Source organism: Thermobia domestica, chromosome 1 (assembly GCF_964235325.1).
Source record: "Thermobia domestica chromosome 1, izTheDome1.hap1.1, whole genome shotgun sequence".
Classification (NCBI taxonomy): domain Eukaryota; kingdom Metazoa; phylum Arthropoda; class Insecta; order Zygentoma; family Lepismatidae; genus Thermobia; species Thermobia domestica.
Window position 1 is genome coordinate 269437645 of NC_137454.1, and position 15908 is coordinate 269453552.

At 34.5% G+C, this 15908-nt stretch overlaps 1 protein-coding gene across 1 annotated transcript in view; it reads right to left on the reverse strand.

Annotated features, from left to right (window-relative positions):
* LOC145661049 (vesicular acetylcholine transporter-like) overlaps positions 1–15908 on the reverse strand; it is a 2637391-nt gene that overhangs the window by 912370 nt on the left and 1709113 nt on the right. Inside the window, exon 8 of the mRNA XM_081726491.1 lies at positions 12643–12872. Coding sequence (XP_081582617.1) covers positions 12643–12872 — 230 coding nt within the window. The remainder of the gene's footprint in view (positions 1–12642; positions 12873–15908) is intronic.

The window sequence follows — 15908 nt, forward strand, 5'->3', positions numbered from 1 at the left end:
AAGTCATAGTTCAACCTGGCCAATATAGTTTAAAGGAATTAGAAGAATATATTAAATCAAATCTTCCAAACGAATTCGTATGTAATAGGAGTATTAAATTCACCGAAGACAGAAAGACCAATAGAGTTAAAATACTTAGCAGTTTGTGTGATATTACCTTAGATACTATTAACACTGTATTAGGTTTTAGTGAGAAGAAGTTAGCTACAAACTTAGAACATGTTGGAGATAAGCTACCAAAATTTCATCCATTTGATACTATAAATATTCACTGTGATTTAGCAGAAGGTATGATTTTAAAACATAATGAAACAACACACAACGAAACAGATTTAATAGCAACGTTTAGAACAAATGCAGAGTTTAGAGAACCAATTATATATGAACCTAAAGAGAAGATATTTTTCCCAATACATCACAACAAGGGGGCGCAGTGGCTCAGTGGTAGAGCGTTCACCTCCGGTGCTTGGGGTCCCGGGTTCGATCCCAGCTCGCGCCGTGTGGACTTTGTGGTGGACGAACACCGTGCTCGTGGGTTTTCTCGGGGTTCTCTCGTTTCCTCCCACTTTCTTCATTCCACCATTTCACTCATCTCTCATTATCACCGTCTCCTTTAGCCTAACCGGCATAAGCGTGGGACGTTAAACTTAAAGATTTCATTTCATTTTTACATCACAACAAATTTAATAATATAAAAGTTTCAATTCGAGATGAGAATGGTGATTTGATTGATTTTGGTGGAGCTCGTATAACTGTTCTTCTCGCTGTTAAATAGATATAAATAAATTTTGTATATAATAAATATGGATATCTTTGGTAATGCTACTAATAAAGAGATCAAAAACCTTAGTGATCTGAATAAAGTTTTCACAACAAATAATACAACATGGGTTGATTTTAAAAACAAAAGACTTGTTAATGTGTCTGATGCTATTGACCAACAAGATGTAGTAACTTTTCATCAGTTTGAATCAATAAATAGCCAATTTGTTACAAAAGAAGATTTCCAAACATCAAACAGAGAAGCAAATATGTTCATCAATAAGAAAGAAAGTATAAATCTATTATGTCGATTGAGAACTAAAAATGTTAAAGACCCAATCTTTAGGATATTTAATCTGTCGAATGGTTATAAGTTTCTCTAAAATGGGAAAATAATACATATGGAATTAAGTATAGATAAATACTACCTACATATATTTTTGAACGATACTGTAGTTGAAACTTTACCTTTAGACATTAAAAAAGGTAAAACTTCTCCTTTAGACATTAAAAAGGTGTTGTAATTACGTTTCTAGCAAATAAAAATTCAGCTTTCGAAGAAGGACAATTATTAACTGTCATTATGTACATAGAAAGAGAACTTAAATGATTTTCTATATAATAAATAGGATGTATTGTGTTAAGTGTAAGAAATCAACAGATACAAAGAAAGATACCATTAGGATAGAACGAACAAAGAATGGAAAAACTTTAAAGAAAGGTATTTGTTCTGTATGTGATATTACTAAATCTCAATTCGTTAAAAAGAAAGATTGACTAGAAGAAGGTAAAGGTATTAGAGAAGACATTATACACGAAATTCACAAACCTTCTAGAAAGAATTATCCTAGGTTAAGTGTTATTGTTAAAGGTATAGATGACTTATGGCTAGCTGATCTTGTAGAAATGGATAGTGGTCTGTTAAAAGGAATCTCTAAGTTAAATAAAGGCTATAAGTATTTGTTAACGATTATAGATGTATTTTCGAAATATGCATTTGCTGTTCCCGTTAAAGATAAGAGTGGTAAGAATGTTACAGAAGAGTTTGAGCCAATATTAAAAATTAGAAAACCTAATAACATACAAACAGATCAAGGTAAAGAGTTTTACAATAAAGAATTTAAAAAGTTGATGGAGTTAAATAAGATTAATCATTACTCAACCTATAGTGGTAAGAAAGCTTCTGTTGTTGAAAGATTCAATAGAACACTTAAACAGAACATGTGGAAGAAGTTCACAACACAAGGAAATTATAAATGGATAGATACATTACCAACACTAGTTAAAGAGCATAATCATCAAATTCATAGAACATTTGGTTTAAAGCCTGTAGAAGTTAATAAAAAGAAAGAGCAAACAATATTAAAGAAAGTGTATCAAAAAGAATATAAGCGTGTTAAGCCCAAATACAAATTAGGCGATCATGTTCGTATAAGTAAATCGAAAGGGTTATTTGAGAAAGGATATACACCTAATTGGTCAACAGAAGTATTTGTTATTAGCGAAGTTATTCCATCTAATCCACCTACCTATAGAATTAAAGATTTAAAAGAAGAGGATGTACAAGGTAGATTTTACGAACCAGAACTATTAAAGACGAAACACAAAGATGAATACTTGGTGGAGAAAGTGTTGAGAAAGAAAGGTGATAAAGTATACGTTAAATGGTTAGGATTTGATGAATCACATAATAGTTGGATAGATAAAAGTAATGTTGTAGTGTAAATATATAATGTCTTTTATGGTTATTATTACATAAAAGGTTAGTATGAATAGCGAATCATTCTACTTGTGTTTAAGCTAAGATGAATGATGATTGTTTTAGTTGTAAGGGAGCACCGAAACTCAATCAACCTTCTAAATAAAGTAAAAGAAAAGTATGATTATCATGTGGATGGAGAAGATGATGAGATATTTATAAAGGTAGGGGTAATATCTAATCTTATGTAAATATAACTTTTATGATTATTGATCATAAAAGTTTAACATTAATCTACACTAACCTAATTCTTCATAAAAACGTGCTATCAATATCTAGAATAAACCGGGTTATCAATTGTTATTATTATGGATAACCGTTCTACACAAAGGACAATTGTTATTATTTCCTAACCAGGTAACCATACACTCAACACAGAACACATGTGCGCATGCTGTTTTACACAATTCAGTTTTTGTTTCTTTGCATATTGGACATTCTTCTGAGTTTTCTATTAAGCGTAAACCTCATGAAAGTAACATTAGTTTGTTTCTAAGGCGATCGCTAACATGTCTATTCATTCTTAAGAATTGAACTATATTGATCTTGTCTTTGATTCTCATTATAAAGCTTTCAGAAAAACTCCTATTCCATCAAGCATATACTATCTGACTTAAATTTAAACCTTTGCTTTCAAACTCGAGAATGAATTTTTCGCTTTTATCATCTAAGCTAACATTTAGCCAATCAACTCTATTTTGGTATTTTCTCACATGTGTTTCATCTAGTTGTGATGTAATAGCTCGCCAATTGATAAGAGAATTAAATTCGCTCAAGAAGGTTGTTAGTTCTTTTCTTTCAATATGACACTTTTTAGAAACTGCATCCCAACAGAGTTTATCTTTAAAGGTTCTTAGGAACTCAAGTGTGAGCAAATTTGTAAGATAAGAGATTATTTCCCATTGTAAGTATTCTCTGAATTGTGTACAAAAATTAATAGCTTGTTTCTCTGTATACTTTCTCCAGTTATTTTTTTCAGTGAATGCAGGCCAATCAATCTCTTCTTTAAACTCATTAAGAAAATCTTCTGTCATTTGTCGAGCATATTCATCAGTGTAGTAATGCCATTTTAAATGTTGTCTTACATGTTCTTTATGTTTTAGTACGAATTCTGGTTTTAAATGAGGATAAGACCTTAATCCATACTTTCGCTCACACAATTTATCCCAGAAAAGCATATCACCATACTTATTAATAATGCTTTCGTGTTGAGTCAGATATTTTCTTCTTGATAATCTAACCCAATCAATGTGTTCTTTGTGATTTTCAATAACGTTAAAAGATTAAAATTGAAAATCAAAATATTATGTAAACAAAAATCATAGACGCAATGAGGGATGAATTATTTGACAGGGTCCAAACACAGCGATGGTGGGGGGAAACTGATACCCAACCTTTGGAGGGTATCGATGAGATGGATACGTATTGACAAAAAAGAAGAAAAATATTTTTCAGTGTAGTGATTTTAGTGAGTGATATATTTTATGCATTTCTGAAAATGTGTTATTCATTAGTTCAGTAATATTTTACGTTTTATGAAAAAGTCGCATTTGAATTCATTATTAGTATATCTAATTTTAAGTATATGCTTTTATTGAATTTGAAAAATTAAAAGCTTTAAGTTAATTAATTATTGAAATGTTTCTTAAGTTTACACCATCATCATATTTTACTAATGATGTTCACCATTGAGAAATACACCCCTTAACTTTTGATTCAGTTGTGTTGATTTTAAATTTTAACGTCCTGTACACCAGCGATGTACGTAGGTAGGTCTACTACTAATAAAACGTAGGTTTACTACTAAATAACGTGGAATCCAAACCACATGAATTCATAGTCGAAATTGAACCCGGTTCTCCCACACTAAAGGCACGTACGTTAACCTCTTAGCCACGATGGAGATCTCCCTTAACTTTGCACACTTCTATTGGTACGTCATGATATCAAATAAAAAAATTGCCACCAATAAAAATCTATTTTGAATAGAGAGAGAGAACTCTTAGGTTTCGAATTGATCTTGTGTGTGTGTGTATGTGTTTTCGGAATTCATGTTCGTTTGTAATTGTCTTTTGATAAGATATCTACACACGTTATACAGGGTGCTCTAAGATAATGCTGATGAAGATAATGAAGATAAGAGAGTAGAGCCACGCTTATACTCTCTAAACTAAAGTACACGTATAATTACTGTAATTAAGTAAAGTTTGAATTTTAACGTCCTGTACAGCAGCAATGCTATATAAAACGCAGATCTACTACTAATTAACGAGGAATCCAAACTACATGAGTTCTCATCCGAAATCGAACCCGGGTCTCCCGCGCGAAAATCACTTAGCCACGAGGCAGTTCTGCTTTAACTTTTCTATAAAGAAACTCAGTGGTAGATCACTGCACACTTCTATTGGTATGTCTCAGATAACACAATATTAATTGTAGTCAGTATGTACTCAAACACAAATTATTACACAAATATTACGTAATATACTCAGACAGACACACTACTGAAAAACCTGAATTGTTTTCATCACTTTGATCCTGATTATGAATAAGAGAAACGATAATGATTAGGTGGATGATTATAGTGAACAGATGATGAAGAACAAAGTGGCAGGAAACAAGGGAATCTTGAAAACAAACTCATATGTAGTTTTTCCACTACAGAGAGAGATAGAAAGAGAGGTAAGTTTTATCATAATACAACATAACATTTTCTCTATTCTTTAAAGTTCATTGTTCACTATAGAACTAATAGAATAGTCTAGTTAAGTTGCTAACAAATGTGCTTTTCTGAGGATTTGTTTATGATTCATTCCCCATACTCGGTGTATCAAACTTTAGATAAAGCAAGAATAATCTTTGAAACCCCATTTAAGGAAGAAGTTTTGTATAACTTATCCATGATACCGAAAAGTGACAATAAATTCCATTCAAATAACTCCAGTACTTACATGGGTCCGGTTTCGATTACCGGTGTGAGAGATAGAGAGAGCATTGTACATTTGAAGGCATTCCTCCTTATTCAATCTCAGTCAGCGTCCATTCAACAATTCCCTTCTTAAACTACATTGATAATGAATAGAATGAAAAATCCCACCCAAATAAAGATACGAACGTGATGCATACAAAGGCATACCTGCATCAAAACAGAACAAAAGAGTTGTATTTTAAGGTCGTTCAATGACATTTCTTCCATCAGAATACGCAAAAGTCCAAACTTGTGATTGAAGTGAAGTTAAATTTGGTAGAATGAGAGAGAAACTTGTACATTTGGTTTCGTTTGTCTCGAACTATTTGAATTCTCAAGTGGAATTTACATTTATAAAATTTCTTGGACGGAACACAAAGTCACTTAACCAAGGATCAAACCAAAGACTCACACAACAAAGATAAGCTAACTTTATGTGTGGATTCCAATTCAAGAAAAAGAAGTTTCTCGTTTCGTTTAATAGTTTTATAAGTTTCGTCTCATTTCCTTTGCTGAGTTGTAGAGTGTTCACGTGGATCTACAGTTTAAATAAAAATTCGAACTACCATACTGCGTTTAAATTTCAATGGCGAGAAATAAAATATCAAGGCATTGTTTCACTTTACAAACGAATTTATCCAAGTTCACAAATAAACATGAGATGAGACTTCTGCAAAATCTAATAAAGGAAAAGATAACTTTCTTGGTTAAGAATCCACGAATTTCTCCTAAATTTATTTTCTGTTCAGTTCATTAACATTTATCTATTAATATGAATATTTGACTTCGGTTCACTCTTGCACCAGAACAAGAGGCGCAGTGATTCATATTTTGTTACCTGTTAATGTTTTCGCTCTATTGTGATAAACTGAATCGGAATTAATTGATTTAGGCTAATGAAAAGAATATGAAAGAAATGTTAAAGGAACAAAATGAAAAGAACATTTGTCTCAGAAATAGTGTGTGAGTGTGTGTGTGTGTGTGTGTGTGTGTGTGTGTTTGTGTGTGTGTGTGTGTGTGTGTGTGTGTGTGTGCAAGGAAAGGTAGCACAGCTAAAAGATCTTATGGGATTATGTTTTTGGGCACAGAATATTTCAGTGTTATGAGTCAAAGGTTATCTTGAATAGTTGTTCTACCATGCAGTATAAAGTCTTAACTCATCAAAAACGCTCATGTAAATCAGCTAACTACAAATTCTTCGTATAAGCCGTTGAATTTTATAAACTGTCGCTTTAATGTCACTTTGCGAAAATCTCAATATGATTTATCGATTAATATGGATATTTGACTTCATTTTGCGTGGTCCCGAGCTCGATTCTCTGTGGATTACTCGTCATTTTACGTTTTAATGTCACTATGTCCAGCTCCATAGGATTCATTAATTGATATGAATATTTGACTTCGCCCAGCTTTGATTCCAGATGGACCACTCTTGCAGCAGAACAAGAGGCACAGTTATTCATATTTATTTTACGTTTAATGCCACTTTGATCATCTCAATAACATTGTTATGTTTTTTGTTAGTATTCGAATAAATAACGCTAACATATTTACATTTTTGTAACGTCTTCATACTTCTCTGTAAATTCAAGAACACTTTAGGCTGCAAGGACACCATTCACGAGGATCTGAGTTTGAGTTTTCGAGGAGCAAGTATTTGAGCTCGATCCAAATTTCGTAAACTGAAATTCCAATTTGTTGTTTTCTGTATTGAGGCTATATTTTGTATATCCTTAGAAGAAACTTTGTTCATGGAGTTTTCCCCAGGAATCCGAACCACATGATGTGTACTTTCGAAATGAATTATAGATTGTGTGACACAAATTAACAAAACGAAGGTAAATATTTTTATTTTACAGCTTGTAATCAGATAATGATGGTATTTTGAAAATTGCAAAACGTTAGAAAGAAGGCAGCAAAAGAAGAAGAAGATGATGATATCGCAAAAAGATAGAAAGGAGTTGGCATTTGCAATGGATAGTTTGTTTTTTCTTTCACAGGACTTTTCTCATTGTATAATACATAAAGTGTTATGAGTTTTATGCGAATTGTTAAAGAAAGAATATCACTAAATAACAATGAGGCTATAAAAAACGTGAACCTACAACCTGATGTTGTAGGGAATTGAAGTTGTGCTTGTCATCAATTAATATGAATGTTTAACTTCGATTGCGATTCTCCAGGGATAGTTGACTGCCGTAAGTTATTCTCAGTTGAACAATTCAATTCCCTTTTAAACAAGAAGTACTCTATTGTAGAATTGTTCATTCCATCATCTTAATTTTGATGATGAAGACACACCGTATGAATGCATCATGTGGGGGATTCTAAATTCGAGTCCAGTTCGCGTTACGTGAACATCATGAGCGTGCATTTTCAGAACACACTTCCCCCCTCTCTCTCTCTTCATATATATATATATATATGTGTGTGTGTGTGTGTGTGTGTGTATTATTTCACTATCATGAGGTCAATTCCGATGAGGTCACTCGGACGAAAATGTTTAACGTCCCACGTGTGAGAGAGCATTATGATGATTCGAGTTCCATCCTAAAGTGTAAATTCATCTGTCTCTGTCTCTCTCTCTCTCTTTCCTAAAACATTTCTTATTTCAGTACCAAAGCTAAAATCCAGAATGAGTTTTCTTCATTTCAATCAGACAAATACCAGAATGGATCCTAGCACATACTAGGGTTCGATTTTGGGGGTGGCACTCAGTCCAAAATGTATATTTCAAACCAACTTGAAGAAGAAAAATACCTTTAGCCATGACCAGAAACTTCTTTTTTTCTTGATGAGGAATCCACTAATACAAAAAGAAGAGAATAGAATTAAAGTTTTGTAATGGCAAATATGAACGCTTTACAATTGAGTAAATGAAACGAGACGAGACTTATAAACGAAACGAGAAACTTCTTTTTCTTGAACTGGAGTCCACACATAAAGTTAGCTTATCTTTGTTGTGTGAGTCTTTGCTTTGATCCTTTGTTAAGTAAGTATGTGTTCCGTCCATTGGCAGAGGGGTCAGCTTTGTTTCTTCTCTCTTTAAATTGTATAAGAAACAGAATGTACTTAAAGTGAGACGCGAACTACGCGAAACATGGACTTCGAATCTAATTTGTTTGGCGATGTGTAATGTATACCATTATCGAGCTATAGTGGACAGTGTGTAACGTTTTGACCGACCTTTGTTACTATTGATCAACTTTAATTTTTGCGAAGTAAGAAGCATTTAATTATACTTGAAGAAGAAGAAACCAAAACAAATCACTCGAAACTCGATTGGGATTTTTTTTTAGTTTGAGTCGAGTCGTTTTAACTCATGTGTATAATTTTAAGTACACTCTATAAGTATCCTACACAGACAATATAATAATCAATGATACTACTACTACAATAAGTCATTATTAACACGCGTCTCTCTCTCTCTCTCTTTCTCTCTCTCTCTCTGTCTTTCATTCTAACAGAAACAAGGATGAGGTGTATCAGTGATAGAGCGTTCGTTTTTTGTGTAAAGCTCCCTCGTTGCTAAGTGGTTAGCGTACGCACCTTTGGCGTGGGAGATCGTTGTTTGGTTCCCGGCGGGAGTTCATATTGTTCGGATTCCACGTCTCATATATCCTCGTTCCTGAAAGGGACGCCAAACTAAAATAAACTCAACTCAATTTTTGTGTGTGGTGTCCTTGGTTCGATCTCAACACACGTCAAGTGAATTTTATGGTGGACAAATACCGTATGCATTTGTTTAAATTTGAACTAAATCTGTTTCCTGAAACTTAACGGAATGATGGTATTAGCAAGTTCATATTCAGGCATGTTATCATTCCATCAAATCTTCCAGTGTCATTCACTTGTTTTAAGTATCTTCTCTAATTTAATACCAGTATTTTATTAAGACGATAACAGGCACACATATAACGAGACTTATTTATTGATTGCAGAAGAGCTTTTGTGCACTCGGCATTGCACCTCCGAGAGTTCCACGGGTTATAGATTTTAATTTCCGACAGGGGAAGTCATATTTGTTGGATTTTAAACTGAAAGATTTGATCTCTTTCTCTCTCTTACGGGGGACACTGTGTCTCAATAATAAAGTGTGCTTACCTACGCTGTTTAGGGTCCCTGGTTCGTTCTCCAAGTGAGGAAATTTGTGCTGGACAACATCGTATCCGTACAACACCGTGTATAACTATGAAAGATATATTTGTATCTGAATAATAAAAACTAGTTGACAGCACATCTCGGTCGTCAGGAAGACTTCAGGAGGCAAGGACAGCATTCACGAGGTTCTGGGTTTGAGTTTTCGCAGGAGCAAGTATTTGAGCTCAATCCAAAAGTTAAGCTAAACCGATTGACATCACTAGCAAGGTTAGACTTCTGCTTTGGCTCAAAATTTTGACCATGTAGATCTCAGCCTTGGTGGAAATAACTACAGTATATACTTATATCGGTGATCACAACATTTGAAACGAAGTGAAATATTTCAGTTTTATGTCCTACATTTCTGGCAGCTAGGCTAAAGGAGACGATGATGATGAGAAATGAATGAAATGGCGCATATGCCTTTGATACTTACATGCGGGTCCGAGTTCAATTCTCGATGAGAAAAGAGCATTAAATACTTAAAAACCTTCTCTTAATTCGAAATTAGGAGCTTCGATCAATAAATATCTCAACCACATTTTCAACTTTCATATACTATATAGTACATGCGACCCAATGTCAATCAATATATAAGATGCAATACTATGTAAGATCAACGTCAATGAATCGAAGCATCGTCATAATCAGTTCTTCAATAGTAACTTTCGCGTGAAACCCATTTTCTATAGGGAAGCTTCTTAGTCTCATCTCATAGTCAACGATTGCGGGCGGAGTCCCAAATTACATGTTTCATCTTTTTTATACAGGCACATAAGAGCATGAATGAGTCCTATCAGAGGATTCACATAGCAACGACCAATTTTCATTAAGCGAAGAAGTAGAGGAAAAGGCATGTTTCATTTTGTTACGATATTCACCTTAGCAACCAAGTGCCCAGGGAACGTCCCCAGGGCAAACATTTTCCCACGAGGTTCTACCACTTAGCAACACTGCCCCAATATATGTCTAGCCTACATACGCCTAGTAACAATCGTTTAAGGTCAAATTTGCCGAAGTGAATTATTCACTATTGAGAGATGGAAGAGGGGGTGAGTTGGGTTCAATCCTGGAAGTCGATGAGAAGTGCATTTTCGAATGCATAAGCACACGGCGCAGGAGTTTGTTCCTATGCTGGACTTTAAATTTTCGTAATATTTTCTATGCTTTGAACTGTACCACAATTTTGTCCAGTAGTAAAGATTGTGCGTAAGAAAGTTGTGTCCAACCAGACAGTTTTAGAGTACTGTGGAGAAACGGTTATCATGGTAGAAAGTGAGGTAAAGGCCATATGTTAGGAAGAAAATTCGTGCTTTTAGATGTGAGTTTGCTAAAAGTCATCTGAATGACCATCAGGAATTTTGGGATAGTGTTGTTTGGTCAGATCAGACAAAAATAAACTTATTTTGCTCAGATGGCATCACAAAAGTATGGAGAAACGCGATCGCCACACATCAATCATTTAGTTTCCTATTTAGAGTCTTTCTTTCTTTCTCTTTTTCTTTTTCTTTTTCTTTCTTTCTTTTTTTGTAAATGGCTCAAATTCGGCTTACTAAGTTTATTGTTGTGGTGTTTTATTATCTCTTTCGATTCTTTATAATTTTGATATTTTAATATTTTGATATTTTGATATTTTCCCCCATTCTAACACAAAAGTAAGGAGGCTGAAACATGTGTAGACCTCCGACCAAATATTTTTTACCTATTTGATGTTAAATAGCAAAATTATATGTATAATCTTCTGAGGGCAGCATTGTTTCCAGAACACACTCAGATGTCACGGATAGAGTTCACACGACGAGATGCAAGTGCTCTTTTCAATTGCCCAAATTCGCAAAAATCCATGGGGCTGGCTTCAAGTGCTTCACTGGTATGTCCTGGAAAGGAATATCCTGGATGCCAGAGCCTGCCGCAATCTATTGTGTAGAATGGGATATATGTGATGAGGCCTTATCCATATTCACATGGATTTGATTTATTTCACTTTCATTCTAACAGGACAGATCTTCTGAATAAATTTTTGTGACCATTACGTTGCTAGTAAATGCGGAGTTGATATTGTATTTTTAGGCATTTGTCGGATCATTACCTTATTTTCGTAGCAGTATATCCCACAACAACTAGAAATACCTTCCAGTAATTTGCTTTGCATGATAGATGAAGTCAGGACAGGTTTTTTGCGTCTCGTGGGGTTTACGTTAGGATAGAATTTTGGCACATCTGGTAGATAAACCCATTCTTCATCGAATGCCGCAAGGAACTTTCGTGGGATAAGTGGATTTTGTGGAAGCGACTGTGATGGATCTTGCCCTCCGATGGGCCGCAGAAGCGATATGTGTACGACTTTCAAACACAATCCCAGATTTTGGGAACAAACACAATTTGGCATATAGGTAGCACTTCGCGGTTAACCGTGCCAAGTGCAATTGACTTGCCATTACACGCTGTGTATGATCGTTTTCCTGCAGGGCCAATCGGCGCAACTTTCAAACAACAGATGGAGTCACCACAGTACACGACCGATTTCTACTCTATTCACTCTGTGAACAAAGTGCTGGAACGTCGTGATATTAATGTTGATTAATTATGTTTTTGATGGTCGTTGACCACAACACACATAAATTTTCCCCGTAATGTTTTTAAATCTGTGTTACGAAAAGCTTGACGTGGTAAAGTACTTCAATGTAGCCTTCCCAAAACGGGTTTACCTTGGGAGCCATGATACACACACCACACATACGCGAACTAGAGGCACCACTAGAGGCATTTGACTTTCTCCTGCTGTTTGAATCATTCGGATTGGTCGATTCTCTGAGTAAGGTGAAGGTTTAAAATTGGACATATACATAGACGGATCAACTATCAGTAATATCATGAAGAATTAACATTCACTTTCGTACAAAATCCACTTTAAATGTCATAAAGTAGTCTCCATTAAGAAATCTATGTTCAAAATCTGAATTTTATATACGTTCAAATTGGATCTTTTTTAAAAAATAAAGAAAAGCAATACCTGTCAATATTCTGGGCGGCATCTTGAATATGCTGATGTATTTCTTCATCTAGTATCCAGTCTAATCTCTGGAAATGCGGAAGTTGCGAGGTAGGCTTAGATATTCTTCTATCAAGTGGTAAATCTCCGCACATTTTCAATATGTCCTCAACAAGTGTAACAAGAGCAATACCTTCTGCTGGAGAATGCTCATAGCATAGACCACACACTCCATCACTCGAAATTACAAACTGTAAAATTATAGCACATGTAGTAATAGACAGCGTATAAAATAAAGAGATATGAACTGCAAAAAAAGGACATCAAGACACTTAGATAAATTGTAAGATTACTGCAGGATGCTATTCATTTTACTGAAATTCAAGATATACAGTAGGATATAGAACAATTACAATGTAAAATTTTTATTGCTTACTTTATTAATCAAAATTAATTTCTGAATGTGTAATTACTTAAATTTTTAACTTCCAACGGATAGACATGCAGAATACATATAAACGAATGTCTTAAATAAATAAGCATTCGTAATAATATGCCTACAAATTTTTATTGAGGGTCTTAACTAAAAAAGAATCATTAATCGTCTGTTCTGCAATGGAAGTTACGTATGGAAGAGACGTAAATTTTATTTGAGATTTCTAGAACCGAAGATTAAGATTTGTGTGGAAAGTGAGAAATGAAATGAAATGAAATCTTTAAGTTTTCCGTTCCATGGTTATGCCATTTAGGCTAAAGGAGACGGTGATGATGAGAAATGAATGAAATAGTGGAATGAAGAAAGTGGGAGGAAACGGAGAAATCCCGAGAAAACCCACAAACATGGTATTTGCCCACCAGAAGGTTCACACGGCACAAGCTGGGATCGAACAAGGGACCCCAAGTACCGGAGGTGAACGCTCTACCACTGGGGTATTATCTGTTGATTCATTATACATAAAAAAAATCAGAAACTACTTAACGGATTTCAAGAATTCTTTCACTGTTAGAAAGTTATCTAATGCCAATGATGATACGCTATATATTATCCCGGAAAGTATGGCCCCGGCATTTGAGACGTTATTTTGTGCTTATATATAATTCATGAAAAATAGGACCCGAAAACTGGGTCCTCGAGATCTGGGGCGTAAAATTATATGTAAGATATTTTCAGAAACTGCTGAACGGATTTCAAAAATGTTGTTGTTGTTGGAAACCTTGTCTAAGGCCAATTATGATCTGCTATACTTTATCTCAGAAAATGGCCCCTCGGCTTCTGGGGGCGTCATTTTTTGCTTCATTATGTATAGCGTATACATACATACACACACACACACACATATATATATATATATATAATTTTTTTCACTGTTTGAAAGAATGTTTAACACCAGTTAGGATACGCTATATTTTATCCCTGTAATAAGCCCACGGGCTATGCGGAGTCATTTCTTGTTTCATTATAAGCAATTTCCAGAATCTACTGAACCGATTTCAAAATTTTTTTCGCTGTTGGAAAACCTATCTAATGCCAGTGATAATACACTATATTTTGTTTCAGGAAATGTGCCTTCGGGCGTTTTGTGCGTCATTTTTTATACTTTATATGTGAAAAATTTTTCTCAATCTATTCAACCGATTTCAAAATTTTTTTGGGGTGTTGTAAAGCCTGTCTACTGTCAGTGATGATACGCTATATTTTATCCCGATAAACGGGCTCTCTAGCATCTTTTTTTCATTATATATACGAAATTTTCAGAGTTTAATGAACCGATTCCCAAAATTCTCTCACTGTTCGAAGCTTATCTAATCCTAGTGATGGTATACTAAATTTTATTCTGGAATACCGGCCGTCGTGCGCTCGAGAGTCAAATTTTGTTTCTTTATATGTAGGGGAAAGATTAAGAAATTAATGGACCGATTTTAAAAAGTTTTCGCTATTGGAAAGTGTATTTAATGTCAGCGATGATATGCTACTTTTATTCCGAAATATGAGCCCGTAGGCGCTCGTGGTGTCAAATATATATAAGCACAAATGCAAGTATAGTTAAATATGCGTATAATTAAATACAAATGCAAAATTATTAAAATACCAAGTTAAAGTTAAAATGAAAGGATACTTAAAACTCATATATGTATGAAAATACTGTACCTTTTTTTACCAATATGTCTACAAAAGGGATGATCTAGCCTAGCAAAATATGAACTTGCAACAGTGAATATTTGCATAGAAGAGAAGGAGGCAACAGAGTGTGTCTCTGACATTTTTCTTCCTTTTCTAAAGGTACAACAATATATGAAATTCGATATTTTCATTTCCGGAAGGGGAGACCGAATGAAGAAAAGAAAGATCTGGAAGACGTCTGGTTTCACAACAGCTTATAAACCACAGTCACTCCGAGAGAGAATTATGAGTTGGTTTAAGCCAAGCAAAAGCAATATTTTGATAATACTTCACTATACCTCTTGATAAACTTTTAAAACCTTCCGTTAGCAAAAGTATATAGATTGTACATCCAACCGCAAAAGTATCTCCCCCTAAGGGCTCTAATTCCATTACGGGGGATCCAGGTAATTTCTAGTTGTGAGAAGGCCTATATAGATACAACCCAACTTACACTAAACGTTTCTAGGCACGAACAGCAGTTGGTAGCCCTGATTCAGGTGTTTATGCAGGTAAAATTGTAGAGTAGGTGACTAACGAAATAGTTCTCCATTCTAAGAGGGATCTCTATGGTTTGGATCGTGATTTCTAAAGAACGCCATATATTAATCTCAATATTGCGGTGTATGTAATGGATTATTTCTTTATATACTCTATGTTTAGAGAAATAAAAATACTGGCCACGCATCAATCAGTAAATGTTTGAAGATAGCTGAAAATATCAAATCTACAACAACTGCTGGAAATAAGTTTGTAAATTATTGCCTCCATTAAGAGACCTTCTCAAATTCTCCTCATTCCAACATCTTTTTCTTTTTGGAGGAGAGAAGATCTTGCTTGTCACACTGAGTACGTATATTGAAATTGAAATTGAAATATTTGCAAAAGTTTGAACCTGACAGGGATTTGAACCCCCGTCAGCCGAATGGAAGTTTAATGCGCTAACCACTTATCTACCGCGTCACTTCATCTTTCATTTAAACTATTAGGTAGTTAAAATCGTTGAATATAAGACTATACACAAAATACTGATGCTCGTATAAGCAGATGTTTCTTATGAGTGTCACAATGACTGACTCGAGATTTCCGTCTTCAACTCAAAAACAAGTTATATACATCTTCGTCA